Source organism: Sitophilus oryzae, unplaced genomic scaffold (genome assembly GCF_002938485.1).
Source record: "Sitophilus oryzae breed Bouriz unplaced genomic scaffold, Soryzae_2.0 scaffold_1625_pilon_pilon, whole genome shotgun sequence".
Classification (NCBI taxonomy): Eukaryota; Metazoa; Arthropoda; class Insecta; order Coleoptera; family Curculionidae; genus Sitophilus; species Sitophilus oryzae.
In genome coordinates, this window is record NW_022146309.1 from 595,118 (window position 1) to 614,694 (window position 19,577).

General features: G+C 32.2%; 1 protein-coding gene across 1 annotated transcript in view; it reads left to right on the forward strand.

Annotated features, from left to right (window-relative positions):
* Positions 1-19,577, forward strand: part of LOC115880540 (A disintegrin and metalloproteinase with thrombospondin motifs 7) — a 276,261-nt gene that overhangs the window by 197,039 nt on the left and 59,645 nt on the right. The window contains exons 9-13 of the mRNA XM_030897765.1: positions 6,207-6,311; positions 6,376-6,514; positions 17,513-17,687; positions 17,750-17,890; positions 19,108-19,235. Coding sequence (XP_030753625.1) covers positions 6,207-6,311; positions 6,376-6,514; positions 17,513-17,687; positions 17,750-17,890; positions 19,108-19,235 — 688 coding nt within the window. The remainder of the gene's footprint in view (positions 1-6,206; positions 6,312-6,375; positions 6,515-17,512; positions 17,688-17,749; positions 17,891-19,107; positions 19,236-19,577) is intronic.

Sequence of the window (19,577 nt, forward strand, 5' to 3'; positions counted from 1 at the left end):
TGCCAAAATTTTCGAAATGACTTGCACGCTTAATTTCAACGTTAACACCTTAAAAATTATTTAGAATCATAAAAAAGGCCCCGTTCTAAAAACACAGGGATTTTGGTAGCTCGGCCGAACTATAAGGTTTATCTATTTATATTATTTTTTGAACTGACTGCCATTTAGCCAAAAATCGTTTTAACTCATTTACCTAGATGTTGATATAGTCCAACCACACAATGAGGAAGATTTAAACAACATCCAAAAAATAACAGAAAACACAATTTACGTGTGAATTAAAATGCCAGACATCAGTGTCACTCTATAGTCTATCCAGCTCTCGTTGGACATAGTATGTACAGGGTGGCGCCTCTTATTCGACGCAGAGGCTCCAAGGAGAACGGTAGTTTATATGAAAATAAAATTTAAGGTTATTAGAAATATTATTCCACAAATGTGGCGCCATGAAACTGAAAGATTTTTGGAAGTTAGCTGTTCGGTGTTGAGGAATTTTAAAATAATGCACTTGTCTAGTCGAATGATCATGGTCAACGTAGTGAAACAATGAGAACAAATAGAGAGGCTACTCTGTAGTTAAAATTCGATAAATGAATGTCATTAAATGAAATTGTCGTCTGTTAGTCATGGATAAAATAGATAAATTTTTAAGATGTGGCGTTATATGATCTCTAAAAGGAATGTTAAAAGAAAACCGTAGACACGAGTTTTGAAGTATTTGGATTTTTCTAGAGAATCTAGCGTTTATGGATGTACCATAAACAACATCGCCGTAATCAAATAAAGATAAAATAAGTGTGTCATATAATTGATACTTAGCCTTTGATGGTATATATTTCTTAAGGGACGAAAAATTCTTCAACCGTATATAAGCAGCCTTTAATTTAGTAGTTATATGTGCCTGAAAAGAAAGCTTCGCATCAAAATAGACTCCAAGATTTTTAGTCTCTGTAACAATGGGTATCGCAACATTATCTATATGGATATTCATGTTACCAGCCGTATTTGTAATTTTGGTTAGATCACTAGCAAATACTATAACACAAGATTTACCGGCATTTAATTTGAAATTATGATCCAGAGCATATTTATTAATTTTATTAAGATCGTCGTTAAAATTTAACTGGAATTGTGCCAAATTATTAGTATCTATTTTGCAATAAATTTGAGAATCATCTGCATATTGCTGCAATTTAGAAAACTGTAATTCCTTGTCCATATCAGCTACATATAACGAAAATAAAAGTGGCCCCAGAATAGATCCCTGAGGAACCCTAGAAATCATAGGAATATAACTAGATTTTTGTTTTAAACTCCCCGTTTCATGACAACACAATGTGATCTATCTTTTAAAAGGTTTTTTAACAATTCTAAAGAGCCCTCTGAAAATCCAAAATACTGTAATTTTGCTCGGAGCAATGAATGGTCTAGAGTATCAAATGCATTGAAAAGTAAAATTTTTCTTTGCTTTATAGTTAACTGGACGGCTATAAATTCACACGAATTAGTAGCCATGTCCAAACGAGCAATTTCGTATGATAAATGTTTTTTTTATATATACTGCTACACCCCCTCCTCAACCATTTCTATCCTTTCTAACAAAAGAATATCCAGTAACATTGAAATCATTATTTCCATAGTTAGATGACAACCAAGTTTCAGATAAACCCAATACATCATAATACAATACAACATAAAAGCTACCTAAATTGGAATTTGCCCGGTATAGCCTAATGTTATGTAGTTAAAACTACTATTGTACTTTAAACCAAATTAAAACTTGACCTAAAAATTTATACAGGGTGAGACAAAATTAATATTGAACATTGGTCACCTAGTGGCAAATTAATCTTTTATTTTAAATGGAACACCCAGTATATTATTCCGATATTCTATGGAAAATTCATGTCCCTTCAAAATATTATTAAGGTTGCCTACCTCTCAAACAAAGATTTTCTTAAATATTTTCATTTTCATAATTTAGTGTCAGTCAGACTTTTTTATTTGATATATACATAATCTAGGTGGCTGTGATATGCCTGATGTTATTTCAACATAGCTGTCAAATTAGGTCAACTTTAACAACTAGTTATTATTTTGTGTCAGTTAAATCAAAACAAATTTTTAGAAATTTGCCGAAAACTAAAACTTATCCTACATCAGAGAGAAAGTGACATGCATGATTCTATTAATTAATGTCTGGTGCCTGGATTGTGCATTCACCCATTCATAGAATACTTAAATGCTCCTGATTTATCTAGTCCGAGCTTTTTTATGGGATATGTTAAAGACGGTGCTTACAAATCTCGATCAACTATTATCGACAACATGAGAGAAATGAATGTGGCTGCTTTTCGAAGTAAAACCCCACATATGCCTCTTAAAATAAAAAGATCTTTTGAAGAGATAATTATTTTATGCAGTGAGCAGGAAAAGTAGCATTTTGAGCATTAGATTTCAACTAGCATATCTAAGTTTTAATTCTGTAATAATTAAAATATGCTTTAAACGTTTATCTTGTTATTACCATTGAATATTTTAATCTAGATCATTTAATGTTTTTTTTTAAATTAACGAAAGGTATATCACAGCCACCTAGATTTTATCAAATAATAAATATCTACTGACGCAAAATCATAAAAATAAAAATATCTAGGAACATTTTTGATTAAGGGGTAGGCAACATTAAGAACATTTTGAAGATATATGAATTCTCCACTGAATATCGGAAGTAATATACATACTGTAAAACATTATATCGGAATAATATACCGTATACATTTAAAATAAAGGAGTAATTTACTTTTAAAAGCGACCAATATTTAATATTAATTTTGTTTCACCCTGTACAACTTTTTCGGTTAAGTTTTAATTTTGTTTAACAGTCAGTGGCCATTTTAACGAAATATCACTCTATACAGGGTAAGTTCCAATTTAGGTTGCTTCTATTGAAACTTGAAATTTGTTCTTCATTTTTAGAAAATCTTCAATATATGTCAAAAACCTTACATTTTAGTCATATATTTCTTGAATAAAACTCACCTTTATTTTTCTTCTAGAATACGAAAATCAATTAATATATAAGGTGGTCCATTACAAAAAACACAACTTTGATGTGTAACTTTTTTTGAGCACACTCTGTAGAACTCTGTATATTTTTATAAAATGCTTTCAATTAATCTACCTATGCTTCCAAAATTTCATTTATATATAAACTATCGTTCTCCCTGGATGCTCCGTGTCGTAAGAGAGGCGCCACCCTGTATTTAAATCATCCAGTCACTATTTATTTAAATAAAAAATATCCCTATTGAAAAGTAAGTCGATTCAAAACTATTTAATTAAGAAACGAACTATCAACGCCTCCTGAATATATTATAGTGCGTTTCCTTCCGACTTCAAATAAAACGGGTTTTATTTTCAATCATATTCCATAAAGGACCGATTCGAAGAGAACGAATCAAATCATTAAATTAGCTTCACGCCATTAGACTGGTAAAATGTGTTTTAACTTTCTGCGAGAAAAATTCTTTTGATGAATTCTGGATTTATTTTTCTCAATTTCACCTCAGCCAGCCCTTGCCACGATCATTGACCTACTTTTGCTTTATATCAATAAGAGAACATCAATTCGGAGATTTGGAAAACTCGATTCTTGTAACGCTGATTAAACTGTAAGCAATTTAGATGGTATACCGGGTGGTGCATCGTAGTTGGAGACATAGGAAATCCCATGCAAATTTTGAACTATCCATGGATTGGTTCTCCTGTTGATTTTAGAGCCAAGTCATAATAGATTTTTTAAAGGTTTGCGTATGCTGAGAATACACATAACAAGTTTGCACTATGTCGGACAAGATTTTATGTAATTTAAAAAACACTGCATCTATTTTTAAATTAAAACTGAACAGGTAACAATGTAAAACCAATTACAACACCAAACAAATGGTAAATGCCAACATACCTTAAGTTGTCTTGATTTTGTCAATGCTATTTCTAAACGTTTAGGCTTTCGCCTATTTCTTTTTTTAATCACCCTTGGGCAATTTAGTATAGCAATCTAGGAAAATTTTACTAATAATATATTTATTTTTTACTTAATTTGCTATGGTTAAAATACAAAGCACTAATCCTATGATAGTGATTTTGGTTCTGTCAGTTCTGTTTAGCACTATGTTAGAATGCACTGGGGTGTAGTAACACTTTTCATTACACTAGTTCAAATGGTTTTGTTCTTTTCAGTCTTCTAACTAAGCCATCGCTATCCAGGATCCTCGATGTTGATGCGCTGATGGAGCCTCTCTTCATGTCTTAAGGCATATTTCTTGATGACGCTGTCGATATCATCCACTTCTAAGTACTTATGTACATTGTGATTGAAAATGTACCACGGTACGTCAGCAGTACCTCGTAGTACTTTGTTTTGGAATCTTTGGATAATATTTCGATTGCTTTGTTTGGTACAACCCCCAATAACCATAAGTCCATAATGGCTTCAGAACTTACCGGAACATAATGGCTTCAGAATACCGGACAGCACTTTTTACAACGATAGCAAAACAATTATACATAACCACAAAAAAACAAAGTGAATTTACGCCAGATGTCTGTCAACGTTGCCAACGTTTATCACAATTTAATGTTATCCTTATATTTCCTATTATTTAACTTTTACTTCTTGTTATTCCTTATATTTTACAACATGTGGCAATCGCGCTAACTTAATCTTTCAAACTCACTGCTATCGTCCAGGGAATGCTAGCATTCACTAGTAAAAGTTGGTTTCAAAAATAGCTGTTGAACTTTTACTGGCGTAATCTTAGCAAATCAGTGAATGTGAGCTTTCACTAGTAATTGTTAACAAATACTGATTTTCAACTTTTACTGTAACATATATAATAAATATTTTATATACCTATATTACATAAAAAATATTTTTGTAGGAGGTTCTAAACTTAGCACAATAATATATGCGTAAAGCAGTCTGAATATTTATAATTCTTATTATATTATTCTGGTTATGCATAATTCCTGCGTTCATTAAAAATAGAACAAGCACTCAAGTTAACAAAAACACTGTAGTCTTCTGACACTGAGAAGGGCTGACACGAAAAGGATTACGGTTAAAATGGAGATTCAGACGTGTAAATTATTAAATTCAAAATGTAAAATGAAAATCAATTTTCTGGTTCTAAAATTGTTCTATATATACTTTGATTTGTATTTATAATGTTTTGCTTAATAAGTATACTACAGGGTATTGTGTGCCATCTCTACTTCACGTAGTTCTTCACGTAAAAATACTACTTATTTGTTATATTAACATAGGTCCAATTCTGCTTTGTTTCGTTAAGTAGGTTAAGTATCTAGCCATAAGGATTTAAAATCTCCACATTTTTTTCGATTAATTATAATTTTTTATTAATTTACACAATTTTTTGCTGTTCCAATGAACATTTGAGGCTAATAATTACTATAAAGTACAGATTTCAGTTAACGTCTCCTTTTTGCTGCCAGGGCTAATCTCGACCGGGCCTACTTTGTTTACGCGGAATCCGAACCGCTATCCTCGGCCATATCATGGTCAATGGCCTACCGACTTGGCAAGTGTCTAAATCGACTCTTACTCACGAGATATCTGATCTCATCCGGCCTAGAACCGGCGTAAATGAGCAGTGTGTGTCAATAGATTTTAAGCTTTTGCTTTTTTTTTGGACAACAGCACGATACAGAGTTTCGAACCGGTCACCCGTCCATCCACCAGTATCGCCTTACGTCGCTTAACTTCGGTGTTCTAATGGGAACCGGTGTTTCGACGTAGCTGGGCCGTTGCCCTAATAATTACTATAAGTGTTACATATTTTAGAAAGTGTTGACAGATTCACCAGGGACGTGCATATGTGTTATCACTGGAATATTTTTTTACAAGAAAACATGTGCGCTATAACTTTTTTCTCTTGCTAGCAAAATTGTATAGACCGTTTAATGCCGATTAAACGGTCTGTATGACTAGGTATGTTCTGTTAACACACAAACACTAGTATTATTAACAGAACATAATAGTTATGTTCTGTTAATAATACTAGGTATCTTGAAATCTTGTCGATTTCGATCACCTTGATAAGATAAACGCAATTTTGTTAATCACAATAAATATTAATCACAAAATATTGAACATTGTTATAAATTGTTATTTTTACATCTAGCAAAGGCTTGGGAAAATGTCTACATGACAAACCAGTCGACATAGAAGAATATCAATACCCAGAATTGCCAGCCGGAGCTATGTACAATGCCGAGTATCAATGTCGGTAAGTAGGTATCACGTTATTCTGGATTTGTCACGCCATACTCTCTATAATCTTTAATATTTAGGCTTCAGTTTGGTGCACCCGATGCCACAGTTTGTTCCCCATTGGATGAGATCTGCTCTAGACTTTGGTGTAGTGTTAATGATACGTGTACGACACTTCTACGACCTGCCGCACCTGGTACTAACTGTGGAAAGCATAAGGTACGTAGACATTCAATATTTATCATCATCATGCATCAATGCATATAAGAAACCTCTGTATAGGATCTATTAAGACCAGTGGCGGCTTAACCATGGAGTCAAATGGTCAATGCCCCCCCCCCAAAAAAAATCAGGATAAAATTAGAAAAACATATTTAAATTATACCTTTTATAAATCACATTTTTTCATCCTAAGATATTCAAAACTATTCCCAAAAATCTTCAATTTGTCCAATTTTCGCTTGAAAACGTTTTATTTTATCCATTTTCTCTACTGCCGCGCCGGTCAAAATTTCATTTTGTCCTTCGTTCCCGCTAAGTTTTACACGTAGTAAACTACAAATGCCGCGGCTCGTGACGCCAACAAGGTAAGGTATACTACGCATAGAAAATATAATGGGTTAAGGTGCGATAGATATAGTTTATATTGACCGTTGACCGCCATTTCGCCGTTTGGACAGTTTGGATGTTTATAAAAACTCAAATTATAAAACAACCTAGATTTTTGTATCTTTGATCGCGTATCGCGTATAGTGTTTGGTTTAGTCAATAAAAAGCAATATTTCAATTTTTAATATCGAAAGAAATCCGATCTAGTTTTAGTTGTCGTAGCTTTGTTGTACCAGAGGGTTTGAAGTGTAGCGCTAAATTTGTTTAGGTACTAATTCATAATTTTCTGGTTATGGATAAATAATGAACTGTTGTTGACTGATTCTGGAATAGATATTTTCAAATAGACAACATGGTGTTTAGTTTGTAAAATCATGCGGTTAAAAGAAAACAATAATTGCGTAAATTTCGAAAAACGTTTAGAGAAAGAACTCAGCATTAACTTAAAATATAAAGAAAATATGAAATAAAACTTTTAGATATGTGTATGTATGTATTTCTATTTTTGTGACATTATTATTTAAGTGTCTTTTAAATCCTACCGTGGAAAATTTGTGTAACGAACATTCACTGAGTATACTATACTACAGTTTATAAAAATGTAAGGGTCGGTTTCATTTTAACATAATTTGTATGTATTTTTAGATTTATTTTCCTTTAACTAAACTTACAAGTACCTTGTAAGAAACCAATTAAATTTGGGCGCCTCTTAAAAAAAATCAACGCAATATTTTTAGATATTGACAATAATGACACGAGCCGTTACTGATTAAGACCATATCAAGAGTCAAAATTAACCAACCTTTTCAGTTTTAATTCGGTACTTATTCCAAACATTTAAGAGTTAAATGGTAACAAGCATATTCTAAGTTGTATACTAAGAGGTGCTGACTTGTAAACTTGCTGATTGTAAGCATCCTAATTACGGTGTAAGTTAGAATTTGATCGTAAGGGATATTAAGTATTATTTATATTAAAGTCAATTCGGTTATGGATAACAATTATAAATGAATATATAGTTATTAGTCTCACAAATTCACATTACTACAATTCGATATTTAATTAACAGGTTATAGTTATTATCATAATGAAATAATTCATAATCAGTGATTTTAATTTATATCCACACTAAACCGCTAATTATTTAGGCATAAATACTATAGGTATATACGTATACACTTTGTCATACTTGTGTGTAATTGAAATTACTTGATTTATTTAACATTTTTTTTAAATAAATCGATGAACAAATTAATATGAAACATATATTATATCTGAGGAAATTTAGTTGAATTAAAATAATATTCACCAAAAAAGTCTTATGGGTATTTCCCTACTGTAAGAAAATCTACAAGATAAAACAGTTATTTTTTTAACACTACTGCGTTAATCCAATGGAGACTAATTATTGTCTACGGACAAAAAATGCTTAAGGTTTCGGAAAGTATATCTCTTTCCGTCGTCGGAAGCAAAAAAAAACACAAATAAACAAAGAAAAAAACTATTTAAAATATCTAAATGCAACTATTCGAGAACACTTTAGTTTTTTAACAGGTTCGTCTACAAAAACCGTTGACGTTCTGTTAAAATGGCATTATATCAAGTTAAACTAATCATACAGAAAGTTTGAAGAGTTTTGGTTTTACTTTATTAAGTATTTGTATATTAAGTATATTCAAAGTATATTAAGTATATTCAAAACTTGTAAACATATAAAAAGACGCATGTTGTCTCGCTCCGAATAAACCTTTAATTTTACAAGTTATAGTTGATAAAAAAATTGCAGTTTTTTGATAAGTGGTATATTTTATGACACCATGAACTAATTTTCAAGTGGATATTTGCAGTGAAAATTGAAATAACTAAGATTTTGCCCTGAACAATAGTGCTATCAGTAAAAAAACAAGTTAATCTCAATTGGAATTTCTGCCTTTATATTTTGTGCCTTTTTATGGTTTATGGTACGAAGTGAAAATATAAATAAACATGGATGGCAATGAACTTGACCAAAACACATGTATTAAATGAAAACAAACATGCGATGAAGATTTTTATAAATGTGATTCATGCTTAAAGAAAATTCATAAAGAATGCTCCAATTTACCCTCATCTGAGGCGCGTTGCATGCCATTGCAAAAGCGAGTACTACTATTTATTTGTGAAGAATGTAGAAAGTTCATAGCAAGAATGCCCTATATAGTTGATTGAAGATATGAAGAAAGATATAGAAGCTTTAAAAAAACGAATCACCTGAAAGAAACCTATGCTGATACTCTTAAGACTGCAGTAGTAAAAATGCCGATTGTAAACACAAACTTGCCAACTTTGATTATTAAGCCTAAAATTGCTCAAAATACTGAAAAGAGCCGGAAGGAGATACAAAAATCTATAAATCCAATTAGTTTAAATATAGGTATAAGAAACCTAAAAGAAACCAGAAAGGGAATTATAGTGCTAAAGTGTGACACTGAGGGGGAAATAGGGAGGTTAGAAGAAGAAATAGGAAAGAAATTGGGAGGAAAATATGAGACTGATAGACCTAAGAAAGTGTTTCCAAAAATAAAAATAGCAAATTATACTGGAGGAGAATCATCGGATGTACTGAAAAGCATTATAAGAAAGCAAACCCCGTGGATTAACAGAGATGAACATCTAAAAGTAACATTTATAAGAAAATTTAGGAACAAACCTTAACAATTTATGCTGAATGCTCGGGAAGTTTGTATGTTAAAATGTTAACTTATGGAAAAATATACATTAACTGGGAGCGACTACCTGTGTATGAAGATCTTACGATTTCAAGATGCTATCAATGTCAGGGTTTCAACCACAAAAACAATAAGTGTACACGAAAACAAGTATGTGGAAATTGTGCTGGAAATCACGTTACAACTGAATGTGAAAGTGAAACTAAAAAATGTATAAACTGTATGACTGCCAACAAACAATACAACACTGAATATGAAATTGATCATAGTGCTCTAGATGCAAGTTGTCTATCGCTCGAATACTACATAAAACTCCTAAGAAGTAAAACAGATTATAATACTTAGTCACATGGTGAATCATTTGCAGGATGAAGTTCTTAATTTAATTAATGAAGATAATGATCTCAGAAGTAAAAGCGTGGATATTGCTGAAATGGAGGAACTGCTGTCTAATGATGATTGTTTTTTAAGTATAATTCATTTTAATATAAGAAGCGTTAATAAAAACATTGACAGTTTATTTACTTTTTTGGAGTCATATAATTTGAGGTATATGGATATTCTTATATTAAGTGAAACCTTTCAACTTGCCACTACAACAAATTGTAATATACCAGGATATCAAATTTTTTATAATAAAGCAAAATTTAATAAGAATGATGGTGTTATGATTTTAGTTAGGGAGGGTATTGTTGTTGATTTTACTATTAGGTTTTTGAATATTTCCCGGGCAACACTAGGAAGAATAACGTTTCAGATAAATGATATATCTTTTGGGTTGACGGCAGTTTATAAGCCCCCACCCATACCAAATAAAGACTTTACAAATGACATACATAGTTTTCTGGGTAATGAAACAAGGGCGAATATTGAAATTTTTGTAGGGACATTAACATAAATTTATTGGATAATAATGACAATAATGTTATCGAATATTTGGCTCTAATGAATGCAATTGGTTATCAGTCATATATTAATTCCGTTACGAGATCTCTATCTGAAACATGTTTAGATCATATATTTGTTAAAAATAGTTTTCATTTAATTGGCCTTCAGCTAAATTCCTTTATCATTCATGAAGATATAACAGATCACAGTCCTGTTGTGCTCTCTGTAAGTAGGGTTAACTCTGCCGGAAAAACACTTGATCAGGAACATCAAATAAAATCGAAAATAAATATAAATAAACTAATAGACCAATTACGACAGTGTGATTGGTCAAATGTTATTGATAAAACTGACCCTCAAATAGCTACACAATTGTTTTTATCTACTTATATGAATTGCTTTCTAAATCTACTAAAACATATACAATTAATGTTAAAGAATACAAGAAAATAAAAAATTGGATTAGTGTTGGTATTGTAACATCTATTAAAAAAAGAGATAAAATGAAAAAGAAACTAAAATTATCTAATTATAGTACACATCTCGAAAAAGAATATAAAGAATACAGAAACTATCTAAATAAATTGATTCATAAACAAGAAAATAATTATTATAAAAATCAAATTGATAAAAATAAAAATAATTTAAAAAAAATGTATCAAATCGTTAGAGACGCAACTTACGAAAAAAATGTGAAGGCGAAGGATTCCATAGACATTAAAACCGATCTGGGGGAAAATTTTACAAATTTTCTAGACATGGCAAATTTTTGTAATGACTATTTTGTTAATATCGGTATCAAAATGGCAGAGGCTATTCCCTCTACTGATATAAATCAGGATAATCCTCGGACACAAAAATCAATTTTCTTACATCCGGTTACAAAAAATGAATTAATCAAGCATATAGCATCGCTAAAAAATAACAGCGCACCGGGACATGACAATATACAGATAGAAACAATTAAAGAAACTCATCTAGAAATAATGAATCCTCTGTTGCATATATATAACTTAATTTTTGAAAATGGTGTTGTATCGCGCGAATTTAAGATTTCAGTTGTTGTTCCTGTGCATAAGTCTGGTTCTGCGGCCTCTGTGAGTAACTATAGACCAATAAGTCTTATAAGTACTTTTGCAAAACTTTTTGAGAAATGCCTTAAAGAAAGACTTAACCAATTTTTTGAAGAAAACAAAATTATATCTTCAAATCAGTTCGGCTTTGTAAGGGGGTGTAGTACATCTAATGCTATGCAGAGATTGATGTCAGAAATTGTTAATAATTTGAATAGTAACAAAAAATGTATATCTGTATTTCTCGACCTTGCAAAGGCGTTTGATACGGTTCCTCATGAAAGGCTGATTCATGTTCTTGATAATTGTGGCATAAGGGGGGTGGCTTCCAAATTGGTTGATAGTTATTTATCAGAGAGATATCAAATGGTTAAACTGAATAATGTCTTGAGTGATAAACAAAGAATAAAAATAGGAGTACCCCAGGGTACTGTAAGATATTTTAAATAGCTTTTTCTTTGTTTCTTTGCATTTTTTGCTTCCGACGACGGAAAGAGATACTTTCCGTAACGTTAAGCGTTTTTTTGTCCGTTAGGCAAACTTGTTTATTAGTAAACCACTGCTGACAATAATTAGTCTGCGTTGAATTACCGCAGCAGTGTATTCTAAAAATAACAATTTTATTTTGTAGATTTTTGTACATTGGCGAAATACCCATGGGTATTCTCTAGGCATTCTTTAACCAACTTCGAATCTTGATGGTTTCTGGGCTCAGTGTCAAGTAGCATTAAAAGGCGATCAACTGGTCGCCTTTTAATGCTTGACATCCCATAAGATGGCTACTTTTTGTTTCCGATAGTTTCTATCTAAAATAAGACGTACGCATCTTTCGATAGCGTAGATTCCTGGTTGAAGGATATTGGGGTTGTTCCTGCTTTGGTTTTGAAAGCATCAGTATGCCACGTTATGGCTTTCAACTGGTGAGCAATAGTTTCTCCCTTCCAATCCTTTTTATTGCTCAATACTACAGTAAGGTGTCTCAAATTGAACATTCTTGATATGCCATCCACTGGATGTTGGGGAACTTGAATTTTGAATGTGTACCATGCTCTTGAGTTGACAATTACCCCCCTACTTTTCCGCTAATGAATCTAATCATTGTAACATTGGCATACCTACCGATGATAATGTGCAGTGGTTTTAGGTCTGGAAGGACCTCCATTGCTGCAGTTAGATATGCTCTCATGGCTTCTGTGATGCAGAAGCATGTCAGTCTCTGCCATTTTTTATATGTTTTACCTTGCTGTACATTGTTCTATTATTGTGTAAGCCAAGCAACTTTTTCTTCAACCATCTCGTAACGGAGGTTGGCAATCACCATGGCTACTTTGATTTTACTTGCGGCTGCTCTAAATAATCCATTCGACGTCAATCCATACCATTCTCTGAGGTTCTTCAGCCAGGATGTTCGTCTTCTGCCCCGACTACATCCTCCTTGGATTTTTCCTTCCATAATATTCTGGAGCTATTGGTATTTAGGACCTCTTATAACATGTGCAAAATATTCTAATTTTTTCCTCTTAAGGGTTTTATGTATTTCTTTTTCCTTGTTCGTACGGCGCGGCATAACACCTCGATATTTGTAACTCTATCGACCCAAAAAATCCGTAACATGCGACGATAACACCACCTTTCGAAAGCACCAGTTTGTTAGTTTCGGCTGTTTTAAGGATCCACGCTTCGGCATCATACAGGTCGAAAACACGAAGCAGCTCCGATGCTTCGTGTTTATTATTCATTCTTATTCTTAAATCTTTTTTAATTCTTAAGTTTCTTATTCATTCTTATTCTTAAATCTGTAGTGCAAAGAGTTTTTTTAGTTTAAAAAAAAGAATTTCTGGCTATCTCAATCCTGGGCAATCAATCCCAAGTATTTGTAGTGTTGGACTTTTTCTGTTGGCGTGTTGTCTATTGATATTGAAGTACTTACATTTTGTTATTTTGTAACAATCATGAATTTTGTTTTCTTTAAATTCATATTCACCCATATTGTTTGCAGGATACATTTATTCTTTGAAGTAGTTTGGTTCTGCAGATCTTTACTATTGTCTGTCATTACCACTGCATCGTCAGCGTATCTGATATTGCTGATTCGTTAACCCCCATTCCTTTGATTCCCTCATCTCCCTCTTCCAAAGCTTTTTGAAAGATGGCTTCACTATATATATATTGAAAAGGAGGAGAGACAAGATGCATCCAGGGATGCATCTCCTCCTTGGACGTACACCTCCTTGTATTTCTCTCTAATCTAATCTGATCTATTTGTCTCTAATCTAAACTGATCTGAGCGGTCTGTCCCCAATACAGTCGCTATCAATCTCATATCTTGACTATCAATATTCCACCAAGCAACTGCTCCATAGGTAATCATGAACCTTGCTATCATGGTATACATACAGCGTTAGGGGCGCAGTCCCATCTAATTCTCGCCAGTTTCCTGTATATCCTGAGAACATTTGTGGCTTTGGCAATGTTCTTAATATAGTAGTATAGTTTTATAGAAAGTAGGTACATCAAATTAATATTTTTTTATTAATTTGCTTGAACACCAAGAAATTAGAAAACGAATTCTTTGCCCAATTCAATTCCAAAAGGCTCGTTTATGAATGAATGGCAGACGGACGACGAAAACCCGTCCCGGTTTTGTTATTTTGCGTGGAGAGCGGAAGGATCTTGACATTCGAAACGACGAAAACGTTTTCCGTCAGCGTGAACTTTTCATTTAAAATTACAGCCAATACGGCCCACACGCTATCGAAACTAAACGTAAATATTTTGATTAATGCCTTTCGCTCCGTCGATATTTCGCCTCATTATCGGTTCTTGCCTGGGCTGAATCGTGGGCTGCTTCAGTGGCGGAACAAAAGGGTTAACTATAGCCCTAGAGTATATAAATCAATATATAAGCAATATAAAAATAAATCAGTACCAAAACTTTTTTATATGAAAGTATTACAACTTCAACAACCCTCAACATTTTGTATTATGACAAAATACAAATTTATTTCAGCGGATGATGAAGATGACGTTATTTCCACTTCTATTAGCCCACAGTTTATATATTTAACTATTTTTTTGGTTATTTACTATACCGGGTGCGTTTCTAAAGTGGCTCACCAATTTTTTAATTCTTTCAGATGTTAAACGAGATTTGATATATTAGTATATATCTAACATATAAGTTAGGATTGATTGACGTATTTGATTTTGGCCACGGTTAAACAGGAATTGACCGAAATTAATTAAATACGCCAATCAATCTTAATTTATATGATAGACTAACATACGAATTTTTTTCTGAAAAAAAAATAGGAAAGTTAAAGGGGTGAGCCACTTTTTAGACGCACCCGGTATATATATATATGTTATATCCACTTCTATTAGCCTAGACCTTGCTAACTCTCGATTCTCTATTATAAAATTATATCATCACCCATCACATTGCTTTAAGGCCATAATTGATTTTTCTACAAACCCTTACGATACAAAAAAAATTGTAAACAAAATTATAAACAGATATCTTACAACAACATTACGAGTTTTATGTATAATTAAAAATCTATAAAAAAACTTCTTTATTTTTAAAGCTGTAAATACCAGTAAATAACTTACACAATAAAACGTTCTAATTTGGAACACAGGAAAATTTAAGATTATTTCATAATACTCGGTAATAACTCATCACACAGCCTCAGGGTTTTGACAAAATCCAGTATCTTAGACTGTTTTATAGAGGTTTCTTCTCCATCTCCTATCAGTCGTACCAAAGTTCATGGCACGAATGGTTGTCGTCTCGGTGCACTCAGTGATGAGGTGTTCTGGTATTTTCCCATTTTCCCAATAGAATCTGCATTTGCCGTTGTTTCTTAGATTCAGTCTACTGAGGTGTTCGTTGAGGAGACAGTGTTCTGGTAAAAACCCTGTGACTGTTAATATGGCTGTGTTTAAACACTCATTATTGATCAAGGAGCCTTGGAAAAATAAATTTGACCATCTAATGTTTTTCGTATGTTGGCCGCCGATTACAAGATGGCCGAATCGTATTTTTATTCTTATCTCAATTTTCAAATGGAACGAGGGAGGCTCATTAGCATAATTGGTATTTTGAGTCAAATTGTCGTTATCAACCGCATGTTACAAGCTGAAATAAACATTTTCATCGAGTGTCATTTTCTATCGAATAAAGTAAAAAAAAACACCGAGGGTGTCGTTTAAAAATCAAAAGTTGTAGTAATTTCCGGTGAAAGAGAAAGTGACCGAAAACAATTGAATACGTCAAACAATCCTGATTTATGTCATATAATAACGTACAAAATCTCGAAAACTAGCACTTTTTTTATATATAAAAGGTGCTCTTCGTTGAGTTCGAAACAGTGGTTCTCAAGATATTTACGTTTAAAGTTTCCAATATCGAAATCGACTTTAGCATTAGCGAAATCAGGAGATTAATTTATTTAAATATAAAATATAAAGAAATTTTAAATAAATTAATCATTTCATTAATACTAAAATCGATACATCGTAAACCTTAAACGGAAATATCTTGAAAACCGGCCTTTTCGAACTAAACGAAAACACTTGTTTTACTAAAAAAGTTCTAGCTTTTTATATCATTTGTTGAAATTACTGTATCTATAAGGATAAAAGAAGTACCACCAGTAGTATTCTCTACCCCAATGGAAAGTACTCTTTTAGGGCTGTAACGGAATTTTTCACAGGCCGGCCCTTTGCTTTGGCATTAAAATGTGTGTAAGAGTACCAAATTTCAGGAAAAAACGGTTAACCAATCTTATAATCCAATCTTTTCATATATTCATAGAAACTTTTTGTTTTATTTCATCTGTAAAATCACCCACCAAAGTTAGATATATTATTTTTGGACACCCTGTATAGAGAATTATATTTCAAAGCCAACAAAAAAACACTGTTTATTTCAATCAATCATTTCGCAACCAGACGCATTTCAATAATTTTATAATATGGAATTATATCTCAGGAAAATAGGTGGCTATTTTAATTTGGCTTTTTTATTACAATAATTTTAATAAATTCTTCTAAGATTTCCATTGTTTTCTTTTTTTTTATTTGCACAATATTTTACTGACTAATTTAACAAATTTAATCCCTAAAACTATTGAGCTTTTATACTTTACATTTAATAATGGTCCTTATATATACTTCGATCCTTCATATATCCTCCCTAGTTTTAATACTGAATCATTATTTGAGACATTGAAAGAAAAGCCAGATAATCGTCATAGGGGGAAACTGAATAATTAAATTTGTAGATTGTTTAATAATAGCTAGTTTATAACAGAAATTTTGCCTTATGGTATAATTGACTTTGGTTTCGCAGTCAAACGCACTGCAATAACTTTAATCTATAAAATTATATTTTAAAATTATGTATTTTATTCGGGTAATTGGTACCAGAAAATATAGAAAGGAAACGAAAGTTCACGAATCCAAATTAAATCCAGAGAGGAAATAAAATTGCCATTAAACAAGACTCCATTTTATAGCGGCATTAACTTCTTTAGCTAGGAGTTTATATATAAGGCTGACTTAACAGGAGTTTTAAACGATGATAAAAACCACCAAATAAGTTTATGAACCTCGCTGGCTTCTTTATGAGAATAGGGATTTTTACTTTGAACTAATAAAAAAATACGATTTTAATTCCAAGTTATTACTGGTTTGGGAAAAATCGAAATCCAAACGTTTGAGAGTGTGTGAATGCGCAGATATTTTAAAAATACTGCTAAATGAACAATTCCAAAGCCAAAAATAAAATATCCTTGTTTTTACCCCAAAATAGCATAAAAAAAAGATTTCAATGCTTCTATTCTATTTCACAGTTGGAAGTTTGGTTTGGTTTGATTTGGTTTTACTTTAAAAATAACCTACATGTACTACCCTAACTATAGATTACATTTTAGTGGTGCCAGGATCAGAAATGCGTGCCCATAATGGACCCCCCTGTCGCCATCGACGGAGGCTGGGGCGAATGGAGCAGTTGGTCCGAGTGTTCCAGAACATGTGGATCGGGAGTTTCCATCATGAGCAGAGAATGCGATCACCCCACTCCAACTGCTGGAGGAAAATTTTGCGTTGGTGAGAACATGAACCGTTTTTATTTAAGAGGAAACGTTTAAATTTTATTTTCTATTTTATAGGGGAACGAAAAAGGTACAGAATATGTAATAGTGATCCTTGTCCTGAAGGCGAACCAACCTATAGGGCGTTACAATGTTCGTGGAATAATAACAAAACGTACGAAGGCAAGAAGTATGAGTGGCAACCATATTTTGACCAATGTAAGTTATGACAGAAAATGGGTGATTTTATTCCTACTGAGATATAATATATTCTTTTCTCACTATAGTCATAAATTATCAGCTCATAACCTATAATAACCATATACCGTACAGATTGGACGAAATTGGTCTGTTTTAACAGTGAAAACCTATTTCCTCACTATATAGCAAAACCGACATAGATGTCAAGGGCTCAATTTCTGAGACATGTTTAATGGCATAAACAGGCTGTCAATATTTTTATTGCAAACCGAGATATATGGTTATGGGAGATTTTAAATATGGTCGAAAATTCAAAAAGACCCTGTATTTTGGTTTGCAGTGTAAATATTGAAAACCGTATACGCCAATAAACATATCTCAGAAATCGATCCTTTGACATCTCTATCGGTTTTGCTGTATCTAGTCAGCAAATAGATTTTCTTTGATAAACCACACCAATTTTGACGATTCTGTACAATATTCACTTAGCTGGAGAAGAAAGGACATGACTATTTCGCTATAGAAGTATTATTGATTCCTTAAAAACAACATGACTATCATGTATCATCGCTATTACTTGACTGTACATGATGTATATAGAACTGCGGTTCTATGTCGGTACAGTCATGCCCTTTTCTAGGATTTGACTGTAAAATATATATTTTTAGAACTTATTAATTTAAACTAACAACTTGAGTCCTAATGTACATAATTAAAAAGAGAAATCGACAATTTCAAACTGTCATTTTAAGAATGACTTCAAATTTAGCAGCTTTTATATTTCGATTTAAGCCAGTTATTGAATTTGAACTCTTACACCCTTTATATTTAACTTATATTATTATTTTTATTTAACTTGTATTTATACTCTTACACCCTTAAGATTAATGAAACAACTACACACTATTGAAAAGGTCGTCATCTTAGCAAAGTCTCGAAAAAATCATGAAAGTGAAATTGTACAAAAAGTTTGTATCAACTTAATTCTTAACAAAGAGTCAACATTATAATTTTCAGGAGTGTGATATTTGTGAACTCTTTATTAACTACCTACTTTGTTTTAACTACCTACTTTGTTTTAATATAAGAAATAAACAAAATTTCTAGATTACCAATTTTACACTACTTACTTCCAAAATAATGAAAGATATATTTTGATACATGTAAAATGTGATCAGTTAATTCAAGTCTGATATTATATTCCAAAAAATCCATGGATTTTATTTTACGTGTAGCCGACCCCTGCCAATTGTACTGTAGCGACGCCAATGAAACTCTGATTGTACCGTGGGGAGATTATGCAGCTGATGGTACACCTTGCAACGTAGTTTTTAGAGATGTGTGCATTTCAGGAATCTGCAAGGTAGGTACTCTATCTCAGATTTTATATAATAATATGTGCTTTGTAGAGACGTAGGCTTTAGAAGTAATCCTATACAGGGTGAGTCTTAAATAAGTGCAAATATTTTCTGGGCTGGTAGATCTCCATAAAAGAATCAATTTTTTTCTTTACTGTTTTTAAAATAAGTCCAAAATAACCAAGTTATTCAAGCTTGGAAATTAAAAAAAAATGATTTATTTTTAAAATATTTCAGAGGCATCGGATTTTTTCTATATTTACATCTTTTTTAGTACCGTAACCGTAGAGAAAAGCCGTAACCATGGTTATTAGATATTGAGAAATTATATCATGAGAAAATTTGCG